The sequence below is a fragment of the Podarcis vaucheri genome (assembly GCF_965113315.1).
Source record: "Podarcis vaucheri genome assembly, chromosome: 9".
NCBI lineage: Eukaryota > Metazoa > Chordata > Lepidosauria > Squamata > Lacertidae > Podarcis > Podarcis vaucheri.
The window spans coordinates 78,253,946-78,280,652 of NC_138767.1; the positions used below are offsets into that span (position 1 = coordinate 78,253,946).

Below are 26,707 nucleotides of genomic sequence, written 5' to 3' on the forward strand. Positions count from 1 at the left end.
TCTCATGCCCATTCTAAGTTTTGACACATTCAGTTTCTGCAGCATCCAACTGTTCTGCGTGGATAGGCGGTCCAGGCGACAGACCATTGAGCCTCAGGAGCTCTTTAGGGGAAATGGCACAGGCAGGCTTGCCCCTTTTTCTCTCTTAAAAGCTCTAGCCTCCAACCAGCCTCTTTCCTTTCTCCACACAAGAAGTCAGTCACAGAGCTGTGGGGGAGCTGCTTTTCTGGGACCAGATGATCTCCATGAGTCACAGGAAGTTAAATATTGCCCCATCTCAGCATTCTTTGCTCATGCCCCTTCCTGGGAAGTTAGAACTGCCAAAAGGGAAACTGGTCAAGTTCTGAATGTGATCTTTTCAGGAAGAGTAATGCCAAACAGAGCAGGCTAGAGCAGGCATAGGCAAACTCGGCCCTCCAGATGTTTTGGAACTACAACTCCCATCATCCCTGACCACTGGTCCTGTTAGCTAGGGATGATGGGAGTTGTGTCCCAAAAAATCTGGAGGGCCGAGTTTGCCTATGTCTGGGCTAAAGTCTATCCCCCCAAGACAAAGTAGAGTTACCTGAATGAAGCTTCAGTTTATCAGCATTTGTTTGTTGTAGAAACACACCCTACTTTTACCTTTAATGTTAGGGACTTCAAGGTTCTGTAACATGGCTCCCCACAAGCAGCGTAATACAACAGACACAAACAGTAAAAGTTTTATTTATTTGTGAAGGAAGTAGACTAAGATTCAGGTCTCCAAAGTGCTGAAACCCTATTAGTGTGAGGTTTAGAACTGTCAAAGTATAGTTCTGACCCCAAGCCCCCTTCCCCATTTTGTCAGTTTATTAAAAAGGTTCCCCACCCCCAGCTACTTTAATGTGCAAACCCACAGCGGGTAGGTGTGTCATGGGTGAATGTGGTCCTCTGCCCAACACAGGTTAGTTCACCTTGTTTAAATGGAAATCAGGGCAGGTTAACAAAGGGGCGCTTATGTCCAAAAGGAAATTACAGGACATAGCTCAGGAAAGCTCAGATCTGTGCCTCCCTCGCACTGACACATCTTCAGAGCTTATATATCAAAACTCTTCTCCCCTCCCTCTTTCACAGAAACAAAAATGATTCATTCTGTGTTCTTTTCATTACACCAAACATGTAAAAAGAGTATGTGCCTCGATGTGTTTGAGACAGCGCAAAAGCAACTGGCATCGCAAAGTCATACAGTGACATTTGCCCATCAGATATGTAATTTCAGAGGCAGATTTGGCTCAAGGTTGTTCTGAGATACGATTGAAACAAAATGAACACTATAAACTATAACCTCTGAGTTATTCAGAGAATTCAGAAGACTATCAAGGTTGAAATTCAACAGACCAATGGACTTTCGTATTGTTAGGAAAGCACATCGACCATCCAACTATGGATCCTGCCAAGAAGAGATTTAAAAAACCTTTATTCTCTTACCACAGAGGGGATTCTCAGAGAAGAGCAGGCATAAAGTGGAACAAAACATAAATGTCACCACTGTACAATCAATGTGCATAAAATTCCATCAGAAATCCATCCAAGTAGCATAAGCTTAACTCCCAAATCCTTTATCGTTTGTCGCTTTTTTCAGAGATGGCTTCAACTCCTCACTACCGTGAGCATAACAACAGAGTTCCGAAGACAACGGACAGCCCTGAGGATGGTGGATGTGAAACCAACACAGGCGTGTTTTAAGTGCTTTAGAAGGAAGTCTTTGCTTAAGCTGCTTGCCAGGCTTGTTTTTCCTTGGTGGTTTCCATTCTCGCCAATCACGAATATGAACTTTCCCATTTAGAACTGAAATTAAAGGGTGGGAAAGGAAAGGAGAGAGAAACACACAGACCAGAATATTAACAAAGGGTTACAAGAATTAGTGCCAGAATAAGAACCACAAGAAATTTGGGTGGGTAAATTTAAACACGACAAATATGCATGTGAGATTTGCTAGTCTCTGAGGTGCCACAACCCTTAGCTTAGCTGGGGGAGAAGCAAAACGGGCATCATTTGGCTTGGCAATACACGTGAATGAGGCTGGCGTGTAAAATCTAAATATATATTTGGATGGAAAAAACTACATTACATCTGCAAGCATATGAATGGCAATATAGAAGAACTCAAATGGGTTACAGGTACCAACATTCTGCTAATAAAAGATCGGGGGAAAGAATAAAAAAAAAATAATTCAAAGAATTTGTGCCTTCAACATGAACTCAATTTCTGTAATACATCTCAAGCTGAATTCAAATGCTCAGCTTTTGTTTTGTTTTTTTAAAGGAGCTGGGGGAAACTTCCCTTGTGCATGATCATACTTAACATAAACTGCTCGGTGGTACAGAATGTTTTGCATGCCAAAAGGCCACAAGTTCAATTCCTTTTATCTCCAGGCAGGGCTGGAAAATATGCCTGTTTGAAATCCTGGAGAGTCTATCCTTGTGTCCCTGTGGTGCTTGCAGTGCTCTTAATTCACCATTACTCAGTTTCAGCCCACACATAAGAAAGTATAAGCTATATACAGTGGTACCTCGGGTTAAGTACTTACCGTATTTTTCGCCCTATAGGGCGCACTTTTCCCCCTCCAAAAATGAAGGGGAAATGTGTGTGTGTCCTATGGGGTGAATACAGGCTTTCACTGAAGCTTGGAGAGCGAGAGGGGTCGGTGCGCACCGACCCCTCTCTCTCCAGGCTTCAGGAAGCTATCCGTAAGCCTGGGGAGCCCGTGGGAGTTCCCGCAGGGCTCCCTAGGCTGCGGATAGCAGCCTGCTTGTCTGGAGCGCGGGGCACACTGAAGCAGAGGGCCCTGCGCTTCAGGAAGCTATCCGCAGCCTGCTTGTCCGGAGCGCGGGGCACACTGAAGCAGACAGATATCCGCAGCCTAGGGAGCCCTGCGGGAGTTCCCGCGGCTGGGGGGATTTCCCCCCCTTTATTTCCCCTCCCAAAAAAACCTAGGTGCGTCCTATGGGCCGGTGCGTCCTATAGGGCGAAAAATACGGTAATTCATTCCGGAGGTCCATTCTTAACATGAAACTGTTCTTAACCTGAAGCACCACTTTAGCTAATGGGGCCTCCTGCTGCTGCCGCGCCGCCGGAGCATGTTTTCTGTTCTCATCCTGAAGCAAAGTTCTTAACCTGAAGCACTATTTCTGGGTTAGCAGAGTCTGTAACCTGAAGCATATGTAACCTGAAGCATCTGTAACCCAAGATACCACTGTAAAGGGAATGTTCCAGTGAGCTGGTAATTCTGTTATTCCACATTATGAGGAAGGAGGCAGGGGGAAATCCTGGAACACTCTGCCTTTCCAATCAGAAAACAGAACAAAACTGGGAGTTGCTATCTCTCAGGATGAGTGACAGACAGGCCCCTCTAATCTATCGAGGAATTATTGTAAATAGAATACTCTCCTGCATTATCAGGAAATGTTAATTGCTACTAAAAAGACTTTACTTTTCTAAACATTGTTTTTTTAAAATAAAAGAGAGAGAAAAAGAGAATACAATGCATCCTAAAATATTTTTACTATATATTTTCTAGCTGATTTGTGAGATGCCTTGGAGGGGAAGTAAACCAATACTTAATGAAGTACAGTACTACAATTAAAAAAGGCAAATTTGATATTAATTACATACTGATGCATCAAATTAGAAAAATATTTTCTGCTAGGCATCAGCACTGAAAAAGCATATTATCTCCACAAAGAACACCCATCCTGTACCATAAAGAGTTATCTTCTCAAGTTGTATCTTGACTAAATTACTGCAGCCTGCCTGGATCTGTTGAGCTAAGTTTCCAAGGTAGATTTACTTCATTCCTGTCATGATCCACAATCCTCTCCCATGAGCTTGTGAAGGTATAATTATCAACAACAAAGTGTTGGTGTTGACCTTTAAAGCCCAAAACAGCCTCCGCCCAGTATACCTGAAGGAGCGTCTCCACCCCCATCGTTCTGCCCGGACACTGAGGTCCAGCACCGAGGGCCTTCTGGCAGTTCCCTCACTGCGAAAAGGGAAGTTACAGGAACCTGGCAGAGTGCCTTCTCGGTGGTGGCACCTGCCCTGTGGAACACCCTCACATCAGATGTCAAGGAAATAAACACCTGACTTTTAGAAGACATCTGAAGGCAGCCCTGTTTAGGGACGTTTTTAATGTTTGATGTTTTATCGTGTTTTTAATATTCTGTTGAGAGCCGCCCAGAGCGGCAGGGGAAACGCAGCCAGATGGGCAAGGTTTAAATAATAAAATTATTATTAAGCCATGGCTAGAGAGGAGCAGATATGATGTGGAACCAAGACCAAGTTTACAGCTTCAGGACTCCTAGGAAGCCTACACGCCTGTTCAGCGGCATAGCTAGCCACTTGGGCACCAGGGACGAGGCGCCCACATGCCAGAATCCCGGTGCCCGAGCCCCGTTCCACTCTGGTGCCCTGCAGTCCCGCATTGCTTTTTTGAGCAGCGTGGAGCCTACAGGCCCCCGAGCCACCGCGTCACTCCCAGAAGAGACGCATGGCTCGGGGGCAGCAAGTGCCCCCCCATGGTGTGGCACCCAGTGCCCCCCGCCCCCCAGCTACGCCTCTGCTCTTGTTTGAATCCAATACCCAACATGCTTGTGACAGCGGCGAAGCAGTCCTTAGACTAAGATCGTTCATCTTCCACATACTTAAACCAACATATAAGAGACTACCAGTCACTGAACAAATCTTGTCCTTACCTTCAAACACTTGATGATTGTTTCTAAGTAAGGTCTGGAGGCCTCCATACTCATTCTTCAGCCTTTTTAAAGTGTCTTTGTCCAAATGTTCTGCAATTTCACTCAGGGGGAGACTCTCTGCAGAAAACAATATATTTATGTAAAGTAATTGCTAACCCTCAGCAATATTTTCAGTTCTGAGCTTCTGAGAACAGCAGGCCACGACGCTTAAGAGTGCTATGGAAAATACCCTTCTCTATGTAGGCAAATAAAACAAATTACACCCTGTGCCTCCAGTCGGCATGCTTCATTTTGCTGCAAGAGGCACTAAAGGAAGATGCTCTCACTGGCCATGTGTGCACCAGCATATTTAGCTACTACTTTTAAGCAGTAAGTTGCTCTTTTAAGAGGTCAGTTGTTCCTCAGACACAAGGTTTGTGCACTCAGAATTGGAAGTTGTCCATCCATTAACTAAGTTATCATCCTGTATAAGACAAGAGCTCTGACCAACACAGAGCAATGTAGCTACTATTGCCATTTGAAGGAATCTACTTTCTGTAATTTTCATACGTGCATATTATAATTTTGATGGTTACAGAACTTCCAAATTCATGTGCCTAAGCTGCTACGATGTATATCAACATTAAACAATCCCCTTCTTTCTATACAACTGTCTGTGGACCACTGTGCTTATTGTGCAAGTGATGACAGGATGCTAAGCTTTGTCCAAAAAAAAGGGTATTCAAAACTCCCTCTGCAGTATAATAACACTGTCTGTGGCCTAATCTTGCATGCTGACTACAGAAAGTGGTATATGGAGAAAAGAGATATAGCTGGTGGTGAAGCATCAAATCTATCCCTGTGAATGCATCCTGTCTAAGGTTTCAATGAAAATGCTTCACTTCAAGATGGAATGTGTGTTGCATTGGTAAAGTTGATGTGCACAGCGAGAACATGTTGCCCAGTTATATAATGGCAATACAGTGATGGCGGTTAAGAGGTTTTACTATTTTGTCACCTGGAAGTGTTACCCAGGACAACTTTTGAAAGTGGTAAAGAATCTTCTGAGTACCACCTAAAGCCTTCAAAGAGTTGCTGTGACCATTTTGCTAAGCATTTCCCAGATAAATTCACTCCCAGCCATGATGACCTGGACACTATGGTTATGATAAGAGTCACAGGTAGACAGGACCAACGTTATATCTAGCAGTTTTCTTGAAGCCCTGCCACCTGTTTGCTGGATCCCTGCCCACCTTGTCTGGTTGAATCAGCAAAATCAAGAGTGGAAGTCTGGACTTTGGTTTTGGGGCTTTAAGATGGTAGTTGTGAAGCCACTCCTTTAAAAAGGCTAAATTCAGATCTTGTGCCATTGGTCATTCTTCAGCAAGGTATTGGTGTGGGTTTTGACTTTGTAACACCATAAACTTTTCATGCTGCTGATTATTTTGATCACCTTGAAGCCCACGTCTGAAAGAGAAATGGCCTTGACTGCTGCGGTGGATGACTTATGTCATAGAATGGATGCAAGGAGAGGGCAAAGAAAAGAAGAGTTAGTTCTTCTAGACACTTTGGAGACTTTCAAGACCATCAGTCATGGTATCCTTCTGGATTGTCTATTATTGTTGGGCTTAGAGGGCTTACAGTGGTTCTGGTCATTTCTGGATGGGTGCTGCCAGATGGTAATAGTGCTGAGGGAATCTTGCTCTGCCTTGTGACCTTTGGATTACAAGGTAATGGAGGACTTCCCTGAAATTTGTTCTACAGGGTATTATGTATGCAAGTATTATGAGAAACACGTCAAGAACAAAGAGGTAAAACTAACAAATTGTTTTGCTATTAATCTACCATTAGAATCATAGAATCATAGAATCATTAAACTTACCAGGTGACCAGTTTGGCATTATAGGAAACCTACAACCATCAACTGAATGCAGGTGAGCTGGCAGAGGCATTAGCAGCCAGCAGCTATTCTGTTTAGCTTATTGCAGTCTCTGAAGCAGAGCCTGGAGTGCTGTCTCATGGTGTATGTAGGACCAAGAGACATGGATGGTGAAGGAGCTGCTGAAGTCATGGGCAACACCTGTGCCATGTTTGTCTTCCTGCCTAGGAATGTGCAAAGGTACACCTGCAGGAAGTGCAAGTTGGCTGCCTTGCTGGAAGAGAAGGTACAGCAACTTGAGGCCCAACTATTCACATGAGGAATTTCTCACTAGACCAGAGTGGAACAGAGATGTAGGCGGGGTGCCCCTAGGGGAGGAAGATCACTCAATGGGGGAGTCAACCCTCTGGAGGAGGATGACACACAGAAGCAGAACTGTCAGGAGCCATGCAAAATTGATTCCATGCCCTTACCTCGGTCACTGATTCTGGGCCAGAGGAGCAAGAACAGCAGTTGCAGACCACCGAAGGTACAGGCTGTGGAAGGCACTGTGCACAGAACAATTCTTGCCACACCCCAGAGGAGGAAGAGACGTGGGGTTTTGATAAGTGACTCACTACTGAGAGGGACAGAGGCAGCAGTGTGAGGAGGATGTCCTGGGAGGTGTGCTGTCTTCCAGGTGCAAAGATTCACAATGTGACAGAAAAGTTGCCAAGTTTTATAAAGCCTTCTGACTGCAACGCCTTCCTTCTGATTCACGTGGGTACAAGTGCCAGACAAGTGCCAGACAGAGCCTTTGACACATGGCAAGGGACTATGAAACTCTGGGTAGGAAGCTGAAGGGCCTTGGGGCACAGGTGGTTTTTGAAGATCATGGCCCAGGGAGAGAGAGGAAAATATTGGAAATAAAACCACTGGCTAATGTTATTCTAGACTACATCAACAGAAGAGTAGAGTCCCGATCAAGGGAAGCAATGGTACTATTTTCTTCTGCCTTGGTCAGACCACAACTGAAGTACTGTGTCCAGTTCTGGGCGCCACAATTTAAGAAGAATATTGGCAAGCTGGAACCTGTGCATAGGAGGGGAACCAAGAGGAACAAGGGTCTGGAAAGCAAGACTGATGAAGAATGGTTGAGGGAGTTGGGTATGTTTAGCCTGGAAAAAAGGAGACTGAGAGGAGTTATGACAGCCTACTTCAAATATCTCAAGGGCTGTCACGTGGAAGATGGAACAAGCTTATTTTCTCCTGCTTTGAAGCCTAGGACCCAACCAATGGATTCAAGTTACAAGAAAAATGGTTCTGAATAACATGCAGAAGAGCTTTCTGACAGTAAGAGCTGCTCAACTCGGGAAATTGGCCTCCCTTGGGAACTTGTGGACTTCCTTGGAGGTTTTTAAGCAGAGGTTGGATGGTCATCTGTCACGGATACTTTAGTTGAGATTCTTGCACGGCAGGGAGTGGACTAGATGGCCCTCGACGTCCCTTTCAACTCTACAGTTCTCTGATTCTATAAATGTGGCAAAGCAGCAATAGTCAACATAAAAAGGCTTTTGGGTAGAACAGACAGAAACTTAATGAGAAACTCATGTCTCCTAGCTGTCATGAACATAATAAAGGATGTCGTGGTAAATTTACAACATCTCTTAACAATTTACACAATAAATCTGAAAAGGGAGAATCTACAAGTATTGGTGTACTTGGGAGGTTATGGTCTTCTATAGGAGACAAGGGAACAAGCAAGAGGATTCTCTGGCCAAGGGGTAAAGCTGAGCAGATGGGAAACAGACATAAGGGCAAATGAGAAACACATTTCCATTTGGAACATGGTAACATTTGTTTTCAACTGAAATAAATGGGGCCTATTGGATTAATTTCTCTATTGATTTTAAAAAGAATGCACCCTCAACTCTGTTGTTTACTCATACTGAATTACAACCCAGTGTTCAGAATGCGAAGGGGGAGCTGCTTACTCAGGAGAAGAAGGGAGACCCAGAGATGCCATCTTCCTCCTTTTTTGTTGATACTTGATCCGCCAGCCCTCAGGGCTGCTGTCTGGCTCTTGCTACACTTCCCCTTTTGAAGCTGAGGACTGAAGGGATGAAGGGATGTTGCTAAAGAGAGGAGAAACGGAGACCTACCATCCTTTCCCAAGGTACCATCACTGCAGGGAAAGTGGTGATCTCACTGCTGGTAACCATGTTGGTGTTTATAAAGCAAAGAAAGCAGGAGAATACACATCAAACTTCTTGGGGATATCACTCGTAACACTTCTCACTGCTTTCTTGGCATCTGTGTTCTCTAGTTGTTGAGGAGAGCAATGGTGCCTCCAAGACAAACTGATGGCCGCTTGTGTGAAGAACAGCAGGGGATCTGGCCAAGTGACAGACTGTGGTTTCTGCAACCAAGCAGCCCTTTTACCTCTCTTCTGCTGGAAGCCGAGAGAAAAGAATAGTAACCCTTTAGTTCAGCACCAGTTGCTTTCCTGCTCTGAGGGAGAAAGGGCAAGACTGAGTGTGGGGAGCCAAGAACTTCAGGGCTGCGGTGCAATAAAATGATCGTCTGAGTCCCTATAAATGTGCCTTTCTCTCAGAAAAGCAAAAGCTCAGTATAATTCAAACGATGTGATATGAATGATGCTGGAGCCCTGCTGCTCCTAACCAAGCAGGGCTGCTCCTGAAGCTGATGGACACCCCTCCCTGGTGATCTTGCTAGAGGATCCAGCCTGCCAAGCAAGGAGTGGTACCTGCCAGGACTAAAGGCTTCTTTATCTTGGAACCACTAGGTAACTATAGTTAAAGATGCATCCTAAATCAATAGTGTGAACAGACCATTGAATCTGAACTGGACTAACAGAAAATTAGGTCAGGTGTAAGAGGGGAGGTCAGAGCACAGGAGCACAAGGCTTGTCCACACAGCATCAAACCATTATTTTTTGGTTCCATCTCAACCAACTGAGGCGAGGTCTCCAAAAACTTTCTCTCTGCTGTATGCTCACATTTATTCAGTACAAAAACAAGAAGTTGAAAACAGACAAAACAAAGCCTTGGACGGAGCACTATTTATTGCTGAGCTTCCCAGGGATGAATCCTAAAATCTGTTTATGATACTTGGCTAAGTCCTAGAATATAAGAGGAAGAACTGCTTATGAGCATGTGACTAATGCATTTCACACACTGCTAAGAATTACAACTTATCCACCCACATACATTTAAAATCAAGAATCCAGGCTCACCACCAGACATATTACTCAGGCACGGCCCCCAGCCCCTCCTTCTGGAAATGAAGCATGACCCCATCTCCTCTACTAGAATTATACACATTTATCATCTACAACACAGGGATGCGGGTGGCGCTGTGGGTTAAACCACAGAGCCTAGGGCTTGCCGATCAGAAGGTCGGCGGTGAGTTCCCGTTGCTCAGTCCCTGCTCCTGCCAACCTAGCAGTTCAAAAGCACGTCAAAGTGCAAGTAGATAAATAGGTACCGCTCTGGCGGGAAGGTAAACAGCGTTTCCGTGCACTGCTCTGGTTTTAGTGTTCCGTTGTGCCAGAAGCGGCTTAGTCATGCTGGCCACATGACCCAGAAGCTGCCTGATGAAAAACGCCGGCTCCCTCAGCCAATAAAGCGAGATGAGTGCCGCAACCCCAGAGTCGGCCACGACTGGACCTAATGGTCAGGGGTCCCTTTATCTTATCATCTACAAAAATCCACTCTTTGTTTCTCCCCTATCTCCAAGAAATACCCTCTCCCCAAAACATTAGCAATTCTACCATTATTTGGGTGCCCCCAAGGAGCGCTATGGCCCAAGAGAAGCCTAGAAATCTCTTGCTAATAAAGGGCTGTATCTAAAGAATAATTTCTTTCCAGGCATGCTGTCTGTGTCAAGCCTTTACTGTGCCGTTATAATACAATATATTTTTATGACTTGCTGGATGTCAGCTTTTTCCATTCCAGAAACTCCATAATATTTAAGAGTTGCTGGAAAACAATGGGTGCCTGCCATTTACAGTTCTGTATGATGATGAATTCAGCGTGATTACCCAGAATGCTTTTTAACATCCTTCAGATGAGGTTTGTGAATTCAAATATAATAGACAATTTCAATTTATAGGAAACTTCCATTTTAAAATAATATATGAAGCAAAAATCTCACCTCCTCGATTCCACGCGTTGGACATTTCAAGCGGACTCCCTTTGGTCTCCTTTAACAGTAATTTTGCTACCTTCAAAACCACTTTGTCTACCAAATCCTGGGGGAGAGTAGTACAGTTTCTCACTTGTTCTTTTCCCCTGGGCAGAAATCCAGATATTAGGACTTTCCCCACATCTGTCTTTTGGGATACTTTTGTATCTGCTGCTGGGCAGATGGTGACATCGCTTGCAGCTGGGAGGCTGTCATGTTGATGAACTCCATCTATTTGACGATCTGGTGCTACCATGATGCTTGACTGGCGCCGACTGATATACTGTGCTCGCTGTTCATCAAGTACAGCACCCTGCGTTGCTAGATATGTTCTAGACGTCCCGATGAGGCATACCTAAGAGCAGCAGAATTAATGCTATTTAGACACAAAACACAAAATTATATGCCCTGAACAAAGAGACCCTCCCACTCAAGCAGCTTGCCTCAATTTTATTGTATTATAGGGCCATAAGGCAACACTCTCCTCCAAACAACAACCAATGTATTATCCTCCCACATTAAATCTGGATCAGACAATGTTCAGCACATCAGATATGACTGCAAAGCAGAGAGCATGATCCTCTTGTTTAAAGTGACTATAGCTTCGAGGACGGGGAAAACTCAGCAGAGTCACCAGCCAAACTGGGCTAGAAGTTGCTTCACCCCCACTCCCACAATCCCAGAATAAGGAACTATGCAATCAGAACTTCACCACTAAACACTCCTCGGGATACAGTGGTGCCCCGCAAGACAAACGCCTCGCGAGACGAAAAACTCGCAAGACGAAAGCTTTTTTCGTTTTCGAGTTGCTTTGCAAGATGAATTTCCCTATGGGCTTGCTTCGCAAAACGAAGCTTGCCCCCACACCCCGGACCTCTTTTGAAGCAAGGGGCGGCGGGGAGAAGATTGCTTCTCCCCGTTGCCAGCCCCGCAATCTCCGGGGACAGAGGGGAAGGCGCGTGCTCGCCTTCCCCTCTGTCCCCGGACCCCTTTTGAACCAAGGGGCGGCAACGGGGAGAAGCGATTCTCCCCGCTGCCCCTTCCCTTGCTTTAAAACAGGTCCGGGGACAGAGGGGAAGGCCCGCAGCGCTTCCCCTGTCCCCGGACGGTCTCCATAGGAACGCATTGATTGATTTTCAATGCATTCCTATGGGAAACCGTGCTTCGCAAGACGAAAAACTCGCAAGAAGAAAAAACTTGCGGAACGAATTAATTTCGTCTTGCGAGGCACCACTGTACTAGCCCAACCTGCCTTAATATTCGGTCTTTGGTTGTGGAAGACTCAGAGGAGAAAAGGACCACCAAGAGAGAACAGCCACCCTCCTAACCTTAAAAGTCTACCATGTAATAACTTGATCGTTTTAAGTTGCATTTCTGATGTGCCTACAGTGTGATGCATTGTTCAGTGGGGAATTAGATGACATGAAAGCCCCATCTGTTATGTCTGCTTTGCAATAGTTGATTTGAGCTTACAAGGTTCAAAACAACATACTGTGCTATGGGCTGGCATTTTGATGCCAACTTCATGTGGATGCACTATAAAACGTTTATAGATAAGCAACAGCTATCTCACTAAGAAAACTTGTCTACAGACAGGTGTTTATGGTGGGACTGGTGCTCCTCACACATGCAAGTGTTATGCAGGGTCCACATGATTGATTCTTATTAATAATTACTGCATTTATATCCTGCCCTACATCTCAAAGGAGTGCAGGGCAGCAAACAAGAAGTGATTAAAAACACACCAACTTAATAACATACTTTAAATGTCCAATTAGTCTGGATAATTTCAGTGTCCTGTATTTAACTCAAGTCCATCTTGAAACCAGTGAGATTCTGTGCCCTCAACTGTTCTGTATGAGACAGTTGTTAAAATGTATTGCACTGATAGGACTGCTACAGCTCTACAATCTAGGTTTATTAAGATGCTGCCAGTTTTTAGCTCTCTGACCATGCAGCAGCCTTCCTTAACCAAACACTTTCCTGCCTTACTTTCAAGGGAAATTCAACCCATCAGGATTATTAGACATTGACTGGGAGAAGTGCAAATACGGGGGGGGGGGGGAGCAAGAGCTTTCCATTGCTACTTTCAAGACCACCGATTCAGCCAGGCTACAGCAAGATATTCTTCTAAAACCCAAGGCTATATGAAGCAATTAAAATGGATTAAGAAAAATGAATGTTGTTACGGAAGGGGGGGGGCATGTCTTCTTCACTACAATATATTTGCTCAATTTCTCTAGGACTCCATCACCCCTCCCCTGTCCTCCATAATCTCTCAAGTAATCCTGTCAAAATCACTCTGCCAAACCTTTCCTCTGGGCAATGCCAGGTGACAGACTATGTGTACATGGACCATTGTCTTCTCAGGATGTGCTTATCTGCGCATATCTCCAGCTCTGCATATTCCCCCTCCCTCCTCCATCCGGCTCTCTGCATATTCACCCCTCCCTCCTCCATATGTTAATCTGTGTAACCCAACCTCTTCTTAATGTATTCATGATGTAACTGGGATGTATTTTGCACTGTATTCTGGGATATGGAGGGAAATTTCAAAAGTTCATGTCACCCCTTTCTCTGGGTTCAATCTCGCCTTGAACCTGTTGCGCAATAAACTTGGATCTTCTGCAGTTTGCTCCTGCGTCCGGCTGAGCTCATTTTCTTCCGCAGGGACCCACGGACTTAGTCCGATGAGCTGGGTGGCAGAGTAACCCCACACCCAGATTTTAGCCGTAACAATGTGGAAGTTACCCTTTTCGTTGAAGGAATTCTAAGGCAATCTTCTTCCACACGAAAGCCACATACAAATCCCACTTCCATAACAAAATCAAGATACTCTCTATACTGGGTCTTCTTACTTTGCCTTCGGTTGTACTTTCCATAGAAATCAAAGAAGCAGCAAGGCAACAGAAAATAGCGGCAAGAATAGGAAGACCTGCAATAAGGGAAATGTGATGAAGCTATTGAAATTACATCTGCAAATACTTATGCAAAATCTACAAGCTGTTGCACCTCCTGGATTTGACAGAAGTGTCACAGTTTAGGGTTTATGAAGATCAGACTGATCTCCCATTTCCCCTTTCACTCTGCCATGCAGTCTAAGGTCAGAGCAGGCTTCCTCAAAGCCTCAGCCCTCCAGATGTTTTGAGACTACAATTCCCATCATCCCTGAACACTAGTCCTGCTATAATAATAATAATAATAATAATAATAATAATAATAATAATAATAATAACAACAACAACAACAACAACAATAACAATAATAATAATAATAATAATAATTTATTATTTGTACCCCGCCCATCTGGCTGGGTTTCCCCAGCCACTCTGGGCGGCTTCCAACAAAGATGAAAAATACGCTAAAATGTCACATATTAAAAACTTCCCTGAACAGGGCTGCCTTCAGATGTCTTCTGAATGTCAGGTAGTTGTTTATCTCCTTGACATCTGATGGGAGGGCGTTCCATAGGGCGGGCGCCACCACCGAGAAGGCCCTCTGCCTGGTTCCCTGCTAGCTAGGGATCATGGGAGTTGCAGGCCAAAAACATCTGGAGGGCCGAGGTTGAGGAAGCCTGGGTCAGAGCATTTTCCTGGCAAGCTGGACTATAGAAGAGCCAAGCCTGCCTTGACTTCCTGGAATCTGGTTTCCAGCTAAAAGGACACCAGATTCCCGAAAGCTTTTTATTCTATTCCATCTCAAGCTCCAATTTCCCTTGCATTTTAGACTGCTAATGGGATCGTTTAAATATTTTTTCTTGACTCATTTTCTAGAATCAGTAAGATATAGATATTCTTTTAAGTAGAATGTTGTATTCTTTCATGGCCCACAGCCAATACAGAAATAAAACTGAATTGAGTTGATATACCTCATCTAAATGGACTGCTGCCCCCTGGTGGCTGTTCACACTACTATTCGTCACCAAAAATTCTGCTCCCCATCACCACCAACCTCTACCTATTATTCTTCCATTTTCAAATGCTTTTAGTTCATCTAAATATTGCATTTTACACTGGTTTAACCTGCCCTGGGAACTTATGGTGAAGAGGAAGTAAGAATTTAAATTTTTAAAATTTTATATCCTGTCTTTTTCTCCGGCAGGGACTCAAGGCAGCTTACAGATAAAACAGAAATAGCTAAAAACATCATTTAAAACAATTAAACATTAATAGAACATAGAGAGATTATTACCACAAACAGCCCACCCACTGGCAGTTCCACATCAATCCCTTAGCAACTGCTTCAGTTTGCTTCTCTGCCCTTCCAAGTCTGTCCCCCTCCCACCAATAGCCACATTCTCGTGGCGTTTGGTGTACAGCAAATGTGGAGGAACCTTTCAGGCATTCAAGGCCCTTGAAGCAAACTCAAACCTCTGTTGCTCTTTTCTCTGGATTATGTTCTAAATCAGGCTTCCTCAACCTAGGCCCTCCAGATGTTTTTGGCCTACAACTCCCATGATCCCTAGCTAGCAGGACCAGTGGTCAGGGATGATGGGAATTGTAGTCTCAAAACATCTGGAGGGCCAAGCTTGAGGAAGCCTGTTCTAAAGAAACCCAACTTTCCTAGGCTTCAGAGGAGTTCATTTCTGCAAGTTTTGCGTTTACTGCAGCTTTTTCACTGGCTTCATTACTTCAGCTCAGATCCTCTCCTCAAAAACCATATTTTGTGGTGTGTGTTGCTGTTTTTGACATAGCTGATTTTTATACTATCCTTATTCTGTTTTTATTTGTTCCATGTACCATGGCAGAAAGGCGATTAGTAGATATATCATTCCATACTGGTTCTTCATCCTAAGATAAGAGTGTCCACTTTGTTTTTAAAAGCACTGAGGTTTGGTACCTGGCTGCAATTACAGGTATCCATGGTGTCAGCTCATCAGAATGATTTCCAATCAGCCAGTCAACATCTGGATACAGATTGTCTGGACTAACTGTATTTTCCTAAAAGGAAGCAAAACAATGTCTTTTACACAGCATGTCACACAAAGTAAACAAAACTGGTAGAAGTGTTTTACTACTGAAATCCATTATCGTTCACATCAGATTTACAGTTTGATTACATTTCCAAAATAGCTTGAGTTAGTGATGTTGTGAGAATGGTTCACCATTTGATTTACTCATCTCTTTGGGCTTCCCATGGGCTTCTCAGAGGCCATGGTGAGAACACAATACTGGACTGGGTAGAAGCCTCTGTTCTGACCCAGGAGATCTCCTTGCAGTCTTACGTTTCTTATATGTTTCAAAGCCTACATTTATACTACTCTTATTTTCACATTTTAAAAAACAATTCAAATGTACTTAAGCTTATTCTTTTAAAACAAGAGGGAAGTTGAAAACTGAAGGTTATTTTACCTTCTGAGAAATTCTAACAGAAGTTTTGGTAGTAAACCTTTAAGACTCAAAATCTCTTTTCATATCATCCATTCCTACTAAATAGAAAATCTGGATTTCTTCCTGATCACTTCGGCAAAGGGTCTTCACTTCAGTGCCACCTCACACCTGAGGCAAAAAGATTGTTTAATACACCCCCTTTCTCTGTATCCATTGCAGCTTATACTATGAGCAAGATGCTTTTATGCAATGGGTCATAGCGGATTCCGAAGGCTATTAAAAATGAAATAAAATGCAACCTTTCCCCTAAACCATTTTAATATGTTACGTATTCTCTCATAATGTATAGGTCAATTACTGTGTGGTGTTCTCTCTCACATTGATGGGGAAGGTTGAGACAGTGAGAGAAAGAATCAACAATCCAAATTAAAGTGAATGCAGGATTAATTTGTTTTTACTTCTTCATTGTACAAATTTTCTACCTCACTCTTCTTTAAAAAGAAACTAGGAGAGCTTACAACATAAAACACTGCAACAACAAAATCTCAGTTACAAATGATACAGGTAATACAAAGAGTCCTTATGACGTATATTAACATCAGGTCTGCTAATCCGCTTATCAGCTGATCCGATCAACAGATAAGCCGCTAAAAGCTGCTAATAGCCCTAATCCGCTAATCCGTCAATGGGCTTGCTTTGCAAGACGAAAAAACCGCTAGACGAAGAGAATCACAGAACGGATTCTTTTCGTCTTGCAAGGCACCACTGTATCCAGTGTTAACAACAAAATCAATTGGGGGGTTGGAGAAGAGAAGCTGATATAATGTTTTCTCTGCACAATCTTGTGCACAAATACAGACTTACAAAATGGGCTGGGCTACATTTTGATATGCTTTGCATAAAATTGTGGGTCTTTTGCCCTTCTGCTGCAATCCTATATCCATTTTCCTGGAATAAACCTCACTGAACTCAATGAAACATTACTTCCTTGTAATCACGCACAGGACTGTACTGTAAGTGAGCTTGTTTGCAAAAGGCAGTTCTGAGTTAGATGCAGTTTATAAAGATTCCATCCAGAAAGCCCATGTTTCAACCATACCTCCAAGTGTGTCTGTGGGCCGTACATGTCCCATATTTTTCTTCTTCTGACATCAATCCCTTTGCCTGGATGCTGAAAGATTCCATGTGTGAATTATCAGTTAAACTGTACCTTACTTTTTAGATACTCCTTCCAAAAACGATACAAACAGTGAACAGAATGCCACCATACATCCTGAAATCAGCATAAATTCTACTAGTGTTTGCTCAATTTATACCCCGTTCTTCCTCCTAAAGGAGTCCAGGGCAGCACATGGAGCACAAATTGGAAGGAAAGTAGGGGACTCTCACAGGACCGATGCCTGATTGTAAAACCATATTTTTACCTTACCCCTCATCCCAATGTATTGCCTGATTCTACTTCATCAGCACTAAGACAAGTTTTTACAGTGGTGCCCCGCAAGACGAATGCCTCGCAATACAAAAAACTCGCTAGACGAAAGTTTTTTCCGTTCGCGATTTGCCTCGCAAGACGAATTTCCCCTATGGGCTTGCTTCGCAAGATGAAAACGTCTCGCGACTTTTTTTCTTTGACTAAAAACAAAGACATGTTTTGTTTATAAAGTTAATTTATTTTCCCTTAAATTTTTGAACTGCTCTTTACAGTATGTGTGACTTTAAAGAGCAGTTAATAAACTGTTGTTGTACCAAATTTGGCTTTGTTTGGACTTTTTTTGACCATAGGAACGCATTAATTGATTTTCAATGCATTCCTATGGGATTTCGTGCTTCGCAAGACGAAAAATTCGCTAGACGACAAAAATTGCGGAACGAATTAATTTCGTCTTGCGGGGCACCACTGTATACAGTATTTATGTGAGTCCTACAACAAAATGTTGCAGTTCATTGTCTCCTGTTAACAGAAATGCCCCTATTAAAGTCCCTTCGAGAATACTATGCACTGTTAGAGGCTGAAGCAGTGATTATACGTATCTGGGAGCTGGTTTTCTGCCAAAAGGTTTCCAAAAGCTTAAAATAAATCATAACACATAAATAGACACATACATTTAAAAATAAACAGATCCACGTCCCCTATGGCCTCAGCCAGCAGCCAAAGGCCCATTCAGAGGCTGCAAACCTTCAATCCCAAATAGAATACCATCTGAGCCACAACCATCGACCAGGCAAGAAGCAGCTGTAGAGAACCTGCTTTTCCCCACTGTCAGGGAACTGCCATCCGAGGGACAGGTGGTGGAAGGGCTCACGGAGGCTGGGAGAGACTCAGCAGCTGAAGCAGGAACCAGCAGGGGGAGAGGTGGGTCTCTGGTGGAAGGGCTCACGGAGGCTGGGAGAGACTCAGCAGCTGAAGCAGGAACCAGCAGGGGGAGAGGTGGGTCTCAGAGGGAAAGCGAGCAAGAGGGAGGGCTCAGGGACACGTCCAGCGAGAACAGTGGGGAGGTTTCTGAACCTCCCATAGGGAGACCCACTCCTCGCCGGAAACTGTCACGCTGCGAGTCCAGAAGACGTGTTTCCGTTAAGGAGCTTTTATGCTGGAAGCGATTCCGAAAGCAACCACTGTCGGAATCTGCAAGTGACTAGAGCAGACATGTCTGAGGGGCTCCGTCACAGACAGAGGTTTGTGGACTTGAACAAACTCTGAGGGACTACGATTTTACGCACAAGCAGCTCATCATCCCATCACACCCACCTTACCAGGAAAACCGTTCTGCTCCAACTGACCATTGTCCTGAGATTGCAGAAGTGAGAGAAAATATACTCTGAGCAGGCAGGCATAGCACTGAGGGATATAGCAACCCAGTGGTAATTCAGCTTATATAGCAGACACCTTCTGTTTCAACCTTTAAATGCCTGCTGAAAACTTGTCTATGCTGCTGGGTTGTTGCAGACACTGAAGCAAAATCTTTCTATAATAGTTAGTTGTAGCCTTGAGTTTTAAATTTTTGTGTGCTTTTATTGTATTATAAAAAAATATTGAAGTTATTCACAATAATGAGGTAGCAGTATATAAATGCTTTATAAAGAAATAAAATAAGTTGACAACTTCAAATTATTTACCCCCTCGTTGTTTAAAATGTGAACCAGGAGACCATTTCCACAGCCAAGATCCACAAAAGACTGTTTCTTGGACAATCCTCTCTCAGCTCTCTCATCTTCCCAAAGGATCTAAGAAAAAGACAAAACCCGATTTTTAAAAAACCACTGGTGGCAAAACCAGCATTAATGAAAACTATAAAAAGGTTTGTTTACAGAAATCAAGATGATTTTCTAATGGTGTTTGCAACAGGGGTACGTGGCTACATTCTATTTTGACAAGAAGGATAAAGAAATGTCCATCTACATTCTTTAAGAAATGTAAGTCTCTGATTAGAGACTTCATTAACCCCCACATAAGTGGGGAGTTGCCTGTACTAAGAATAGCTCTTAAAGGAAAAGAACACAGCTCAGTGCACAAAAAAAGAAGAAAATGCATAAACACACAAGACAAATGCTTAGTTCTTACTGCTTTGTCTTCTTGTGTGTCAATGCATTTTCTTCTTTTTGTGCACTGAGTTTTGTACTTTTCCTTTTCATACATATAACATACACATGATAAATAAAATATTTTAAAACCCAAAGCCATCATCTCTCATTATCAGTCATCCCTTGGAAATGCATTTCCAAGCTGAGACCATTATTTCTGTCTCTATTTCAGACTTTTATATCAGCTGTGCATTTTAAAGTCAAATTCACATTTCCATTTGTTAAAATTCCATCTTGTCTTTTACAAGCACTATGTGAAATCTGTTTCTTTTTTCAAAAAAAAGATAAATCTCCATTTTTAGAGATATTTTGTACACCACGCACCAGCAGGTATGAAGCTATAGCAACATCTTCATATACAAATTTTTCTGGATCTGTTACTTCAGGCCATACCTGCAGGTAAACGAGAAAAAATGACAATTCATTTAACTGTGAATATTCAGAATTGTACACACACATACAAAAAACCCACACATATCTACACATAGTAGATAGTAGTATCCCTCTCTGGCGATCACTTGTAGCCGAGAAAGATTGTCTTCCATGAATATGGTCTTAACGGTGTGTCCCTAAGTGACTGTGGAGGCCAATTCTGGATCCACAGATCCTTCCACAGTGGGGACATAGGTTTCTGGGCAGGGAATATACACACATACACAGCCCACAGAAAACTCAACAGAATGGTGGGCCTTTCTAGAAAGAGCCCCATTTTTGTAGATTCCACTGTAGGTCCACAGAGCCAGTTGTACGAATAAGAAGACGGGAATTGAGCAATGGCAGTTTGCCTCTTTGGCAAGGTTGGAGCATTTTGAGGGAGGGATGTTTTGGAGGCAAGCTGTTTTGAAAATCCCTAAAGGCAAGGCTTTTTGCTCATCACTGTGCCATATTACAAATACTAACATTCCCCACCATACAAATATCTAGATATGGAGTGAAAGATTCCAATGAAGTTTCTTTAGCATGGATTCAGATTTGAAATACGAACACTGTCACATACATTTTAATAAAAAATTGAATAGCAAAAAGCTTATCTGGTCGTTCTGCTCTTTACCTTTACAATGTCTTTGTACTTTTCCTTTAGATCTTGATAAATTTTGCTGTATCTAGCAACAGAAATGAGAGAGAGTGTGTTCTTAAATTCACGTTTTGTGGTCTCTGTGGACCATTTAGCAAGTTTTGGCAGCAGTTCACTTCCAAGCCATGATGTTTTAGGGCACAGAATTCCATCTGAAATGTAGTTTTCTGGAGGTGATGTAAACATTGAAATAGACCTTCAACGTTAAAAAAAGAAAAAAGGAAATCAGAGCTGCTCAATAATAAAGTGCTTGAAATCATCTGTGGCTCAGTGTGCGTCTGACTATGAATGATCAGGTATCAAAAACAGGAAGCTGCCTTTGAGGAATGGCTCTTGCATGTTTATGGTATGGGTGCATGAATTTAACTCTGTCAGCTAAACCTTTCTTTCCAGGAAAGGAGGAAATAAATAAGAGAAAGGATAATAGGCTTTGAGATGACTTGAGGGCCTAGCACACTACCTCATTAGCCTACCTTACTCAATGTTGTATGTGCTCATTCCTATCAGAAGACAAGGTAGAAAAATGACAGACAAGCCAAGCTGGACTTATGCCACCTATTTTTCTTAGTTTATATACGAATATATATACCCTGCTCTTGCACTGCAGACACAATGCTTTTAGAAACACCCACAAAATCCATTAAACAAATCAATACAATCATAAAACCTTGAAGATCAAAGGCAAGAAAAGTAGATAAACCTCAAAACCTACAGAGGACTGGTCTCTTAAAAACTACTCGGTCTGACAAGGCCAAAACACCTGCTGGAAAAATGTTTGACCACAAGTCTGGAAGAAGGGAGGTCAACCAAATTTCCTGGAAAAGGGAATTCCAGTTTGGGAACAGCCATAGAGAATACGATCTGTGGCATCCCAAGCAATCATGCCTTTACTTTCCTGGGAATGTGAAGAACAGCCTTCCCTTTAGACCCTGAAGGGTCAGACTCATATTGGAAAGAAATGGTCCTTTAGGTACCATGGGCCCAAGCCACTTAGGGATTTAAAAGGTGGCCAGAGGTTATGTTTCCATGGACTTCCCCATGCAAAACACATTGCAACAAAACCAATCTGGCCGTAACAAAGGTCTATGTCATCATGGCTGGGTCCAACCTTCCTAATTTCTATTAAATGCAATTTTAAGTTTTAGGCTGGATATTTTTTAAAAGAGAGAAGCTTGGCATAACTGAACCACATTAATGAAACAAATTCAATAAACTTTGAAGAAATATTTTTTCCCAAGTTAGCTGTCTGGGTAATAGAGATTCAGAGGTCTATAAGGAAAACAATGGGGGGGGGAGGAAATATCACCTTGCCCCCCAGTGATAAAACTGATAAATTAGGACGATAAAGAATTTCGTATTAGTGAAATCCTTTTTAAGACAACGGTTTACACTCTCAAAGAATGTGTTGCAGGAAGAGTTTTAGGTAATACAATCAATAGCATTATAGAACGATATATGCGTCCAACTTAAGTGCAATTGATTTGCGCATGAGTCTGGAAATAGATTCAAACCAGGAAATGGCAAGAGAGGTGGAGCGTTCTTGTGGCTCCCCAGGAGCCCAAAGAGGACTTCAGGGATGGTGGAAGCTCCAGACACTGGAGGCACAGTGGGGCTTTGTTTAGGTCTAGCAGCTGACGCAGGTGGTAGCGCAGCAGCTGCCGCCACTTTCCATATGTCCTCCAGCCGGCAGAGCTTCAACTCTAGTTGAAAGTTGATTGGAGAGAGAGTGGGGGTGGGGGGCGGGAATGGCATTTAGAGGCTTTTTAGAGGGTGCTTCCCATTTTCACTTATTCATGTGGGGGCCCAGAACATAACCCTCATGTAAGTGTGGGACGCCTGTAGTTCTGTGTATTCTGTAGAGATATACAACACTTAGATCTGTGTGATGCAGCCTCTGACTCCTGTTATGTACATGCTTCAGACTCCTTCATGTGAAATAAACTGACCCATGTTTAGAATTCTCACACCAAATGATATAACCAAGATGTGATAGAAACATTGGTCCCATCTGTGCAAAACTCAAGTTTTTTTTGCCATCCATGGAGATAAAAACGAAGCCTCGGATTCAGGATCACAAGTTATTAATCATGGAGAAACAGATGCTAGTATTTATGGTACCGCAGAGCTGCAACTTACACAATTTACCTATGCCATTGCAGCTTTGAATGAGTGGCAGAAAAATTAATAAATGGGGAGTAGGGAAAAGTGCCAGAAGCAATGTTAGGAATTCCCCAGGTGCCAGGCACATTTTGCAACTGCCAAGGGTCCAATTATGACCATGTGGAGATCTCTGGATGCCAGACTGACAACTGATGTCTCCTTCTGGTTGGCCCCACCAGCTTTCTTAAGCAGGTAAGGGGAGATTATTTACTGCATTTCTCTCCCACCTTTTTCCTCCAAGGAGTACACAGTTCACCCTCCTCAGTTAATCCCTACGAAAACCCTGTGAGGTAAGTTAAGAGGCTGTGCCTGGCCCAAGGTCACCCTGTGAGCTTTATGACTGACTGGGGATTTGAACCCCAATATCCATGGTCCTAGTCCGACACTAACCACACCACCACACTGGCTTCCTAGAGGACTTCTGCTATGGGGCTTCTCTATAAATTACCAGTAAGTAGGTAAACCACTTTGAGATTATTTTCTCAAAGTGGTATAGAAATGAAAATGTTAATCATAACAACAATAAATTTCATTTTTTAAAAAATACGTTCCGTTATGGCAACCATAACTTGGGTTTTAAGGTACCATTTGGTGATTAGCTGAGTTTCTATCACGGGTCGGAATGAGCCATCTCGAGATCTCAAAAGGCCTCATTAGATCTTGCATGACCTCCCCGGAGCTGGGCAAGCAAGACAGATTACTTAAAAAGCTTTTCCTGTGCCAGATTTTCCTGCCCGAAAAGGGCTTTTAAGCCCACCACCTTGCTTACTGGATCTCATGGGAGGCTCCCACAGCCTTCCAGAGGCCTCAAACCTTTTCAGAACCTAGTAATGCAGTCACGCAGGGGTGGTTCCAGGGGTCTTCTGGACTTTGCAAAGTTTTGCCTTTGCAGGCAAACCCTTGGAATGCAACTCCTATGCAAGTTGTGGGCTTACTATATTACTGTTTTGCATACTAGCATTTAAGGGTGTTTATTTTCCACAAGTAATATGCTGTGCTCTGCCCTTAATACCATGACAGCAGGAGACAATTTTGGTATAAATAAATTTTATTGTAGCACCGTGCAGAAGTTTGGAGCACTCTTTTTCTAGGATGAGTATTCATGATTTTGCTTGCCTTAATTTGGGCCTCCATACTTTTGAGGCGGCAGTCCTATGTGTACAACTGGGAAACACTCCATATATCAGGGTAAGTCTGAGTAAACATACAGAGATAGGACTGCTTTTTAAATTTCATATATAGGCTAAATAGTAAAAATTATATACAGGTGGCAATTATTTTCTATGCGCTTAAGTGATGCGTGACTGCTGACACATACGCTGTTTTCAGCCCCAGAAGAGGATAGACCTGCAGTTGAACCCACACATAAATGGGGAGTTGCCTGTATGCCACCTCAATTATAAATGCTTTTTATGCTACCAAAGTAGTGAAATAGGTTTAGGTGTGTCAGGAAGCAGTCAACTGCTTATATTTCAATGTGTAAGTTGGGTGTGCATGATTTTTATTTAATGGTTTCATAAATTTCCAAAAATGTTATACTCTAGCCACCACACACACCGTAATAATTCCACATGACAAATACATTCCAAAGAGTGAAAAATCTTCTCAGCACCCACCATTCATTGTCTTGTGTATGCAGAAGTCGAACTTGATAAATATTGCTCTTCATGATCTTGTATTTCCCATCATGGGTTTGTACCAATGGCAAAAAAGTTACGGTCCCATTAAATATATCTGTAAATATTTCACAACAGTAGGTTTTATTTACCTTTGGGAAACAGAGTAGTGTTTAAGACTTACGTAGCATACATCATATTGCTGCAAACTTTACAATAACATTGTAAGTAGGCCAGCATTATATTGCATCATATTGCAGCATTATATTGCATCATATTGCTGCAACCTTTACAACAACATTGTAAGCAGGCCAACACCCTATTGTGGATGGCTGTGGAGGCTCTTGCCATTTGATGCTCAAGCCCTTTCCTAGCAAGGCCCAATGCTTAATTTCCCACCTGCGCTGAACATAGAAATACACAGTGCTGCTAGTTAGCGGAGCCACACTGACACAAGGAAGCCATTGCCTATACAGTGGTAACTCTGGTTACATACTTAATTCGTTCCAGAGGTGCACTCTTAACCTGAAGCACCACTTTAGCTAATGGGGCCTCCCGCTGCCACCGCCATGCAATTTCTGTTCTCATCCTGAAGCAAAGTTCTTAATCTGAGGTACTATTTCTGGGTTAGCGGAGTCTGTAACCTGAAGCGTATGTAACCTGAGGTACCACTGTAGTAATAAGGTGTCTCTGCCCACCAAGATCAAGCACATAGCTGATTTTTGAATTTACTGACTTTCTCTCTCTCTCTCTCTCTGTGTGTGTGTGTGTGTGTGATATATATATATCCAATACTTTTCATTTTGGATGTTCTGAATGTTTTCTCTTTGCTTTGGGCCAGTTTGGACAAAGCTAGGGCTCACCCAAACTTCCGCTTGCCACATTGCTTCCACCCGCCCCAAGAAACCCGCTTTTTACAGCTGAATCAGAGCAAACGTGAACTGGATTTTCCGCAGATGGACGACTGCTCCCAATTCAGCAGCAAAGAGCAAGTTTTCCTGGGGGAAGTGGTGGGCCAAACGGGAAACTGCTCAGACCTGTGTTTTCTAGGCATGGGCCAAGTGGAACTGTGGACAAGCCCTTAGCGTTCTCCGTTTGCTCCGCACAGAGTGGCTCCTGTATACCTGAAGGAGCGTCTCCACCCCCATCGTTCTGCCCGGACACTGAGGTCCAGCTCCAAAGAGGGCCTTCTGGCAGTTCCCTCGCTGCGAGAAGTGATGTTACAGGGAACCAGGCAGAGGACCTTCTCGGTGGTGGCGCCCGCCCTGTGGAACACCCTCTCAGCAGATGTCAAGGCAATAAACAACTATTTTACTTTTAAAAAACAGCTGAAGTTTAGGGAAGTTTTTAATGTCTGATGCTGTATTGTTTTTAACACTCGATTGGAAGCTGCCCAGATGGGCGGGGTGTAAATTATTATTATTATTAGCCTTCCACGGCGGAAAACCTGACTGCCTTCTATTGTCACTCTGCCCTACATTTCGCGGCGGGGCATACAAGCAAAGCCCCTCAACCCGCCCAAGGTCCGAGCTCGCTCTGGGGAGCCGCAGCCGACGCGAGGCAGGGCCGAAGCGGCCGCCCCGATCCCCCCCCCTCCTCCTCCTTCCGCCCCGAAGTCACCTTTGACGACCATCTCCCTGGCGGGCGCGGGAGAGCAAGCCTTGGGCACGAGCGTCCGGAGCACCACCTCCAGCTCCTCCTCGGCGGGGCCGGCGAGGCCCAGGGCTTCGAAGTCCTCGCGGCAGCAGCGGCAGAAGGCCTCGCACGCGGCCTCCAGCGCCCGCCTGCCGGGGCTCCCCTCCCCGCCTGCCCCGGGCCGAGCGGCCCGCCAAGCCCCGTCCTGCCGAGCGCCGCACAGCCGCTTGTTGGCCACCTGGGGCTTCTCCAGCCACACGCCCACCGCCGCCCAGAAGCCCCCCGGGAGCAGCGCCGAGCCCCGCAGGGAGGCCTCCGCCAGCAGCTCCATGGCGGGCGGCGCGGGTTGACGACGTCACATCCGGGCGAGGAGCTGTCCCCGCCCCGCTCTTCCGCTCCATCTCACCCAGAGAGCTATGAAAAAGGTCAAGAGCGGCGCGCTTCCCTTGCTCGTGGGGATATTCCGGGAGGAGTCGCTTGCAAGAACAACAACGAGAGATAAGAAACCTCTTCCCCTTTGGCACCATTTGGAGGAAGCAACATAGAATCCTGGG

General features: G+C 43.9%; 1 protein-coding gene across 2 annotated transcripts; it reads right to left on the reverse strand.

Moving 5' to 3' along the window:
• Positions 1-692: 692 nt before the first annotated feature.
• On the reverse strand, positions 693-26,680 carry TRMT44 (tRNA methyltransferase 44 homolog; the record flags this gene model as incomplete). 2 transcript variants are annotated; one of them, XM_082238540.1, is made up of 11 exons in its annotated part: positions 693-1,809; positions 4,716-4,832; positions 10,729-11,113; positions 13,510-13,693; positions 15,598-15,698; positions 17,188-17,259; positions 19,203-19,310; positions 19,992-20,060; positions 20,719-20,938; positions 24,519-24,636; positions 26,139-26,491. In XM_082238540.1, 11 exons carry the CDS (start codon positions 26,482-26,484, stop codon positions 1,565-1,567), a joined length of 1,965 nt encoding a protein of 654 aa, XP_082094666.1. In that variant the 3' UTR covers positions 693-1,564. The 2 variants fall into 2 exon arrangements, with proteins under 2 accessions (XP_082094666.1, XP_082094665.1); XM_082238539.1 differs by lacking the exon at positions 24,519-24,636 and having other exon boundaries at positions 26,139-26,680.
• Positions 26,681-26,707: the final 27 nt, after the last annotated feature.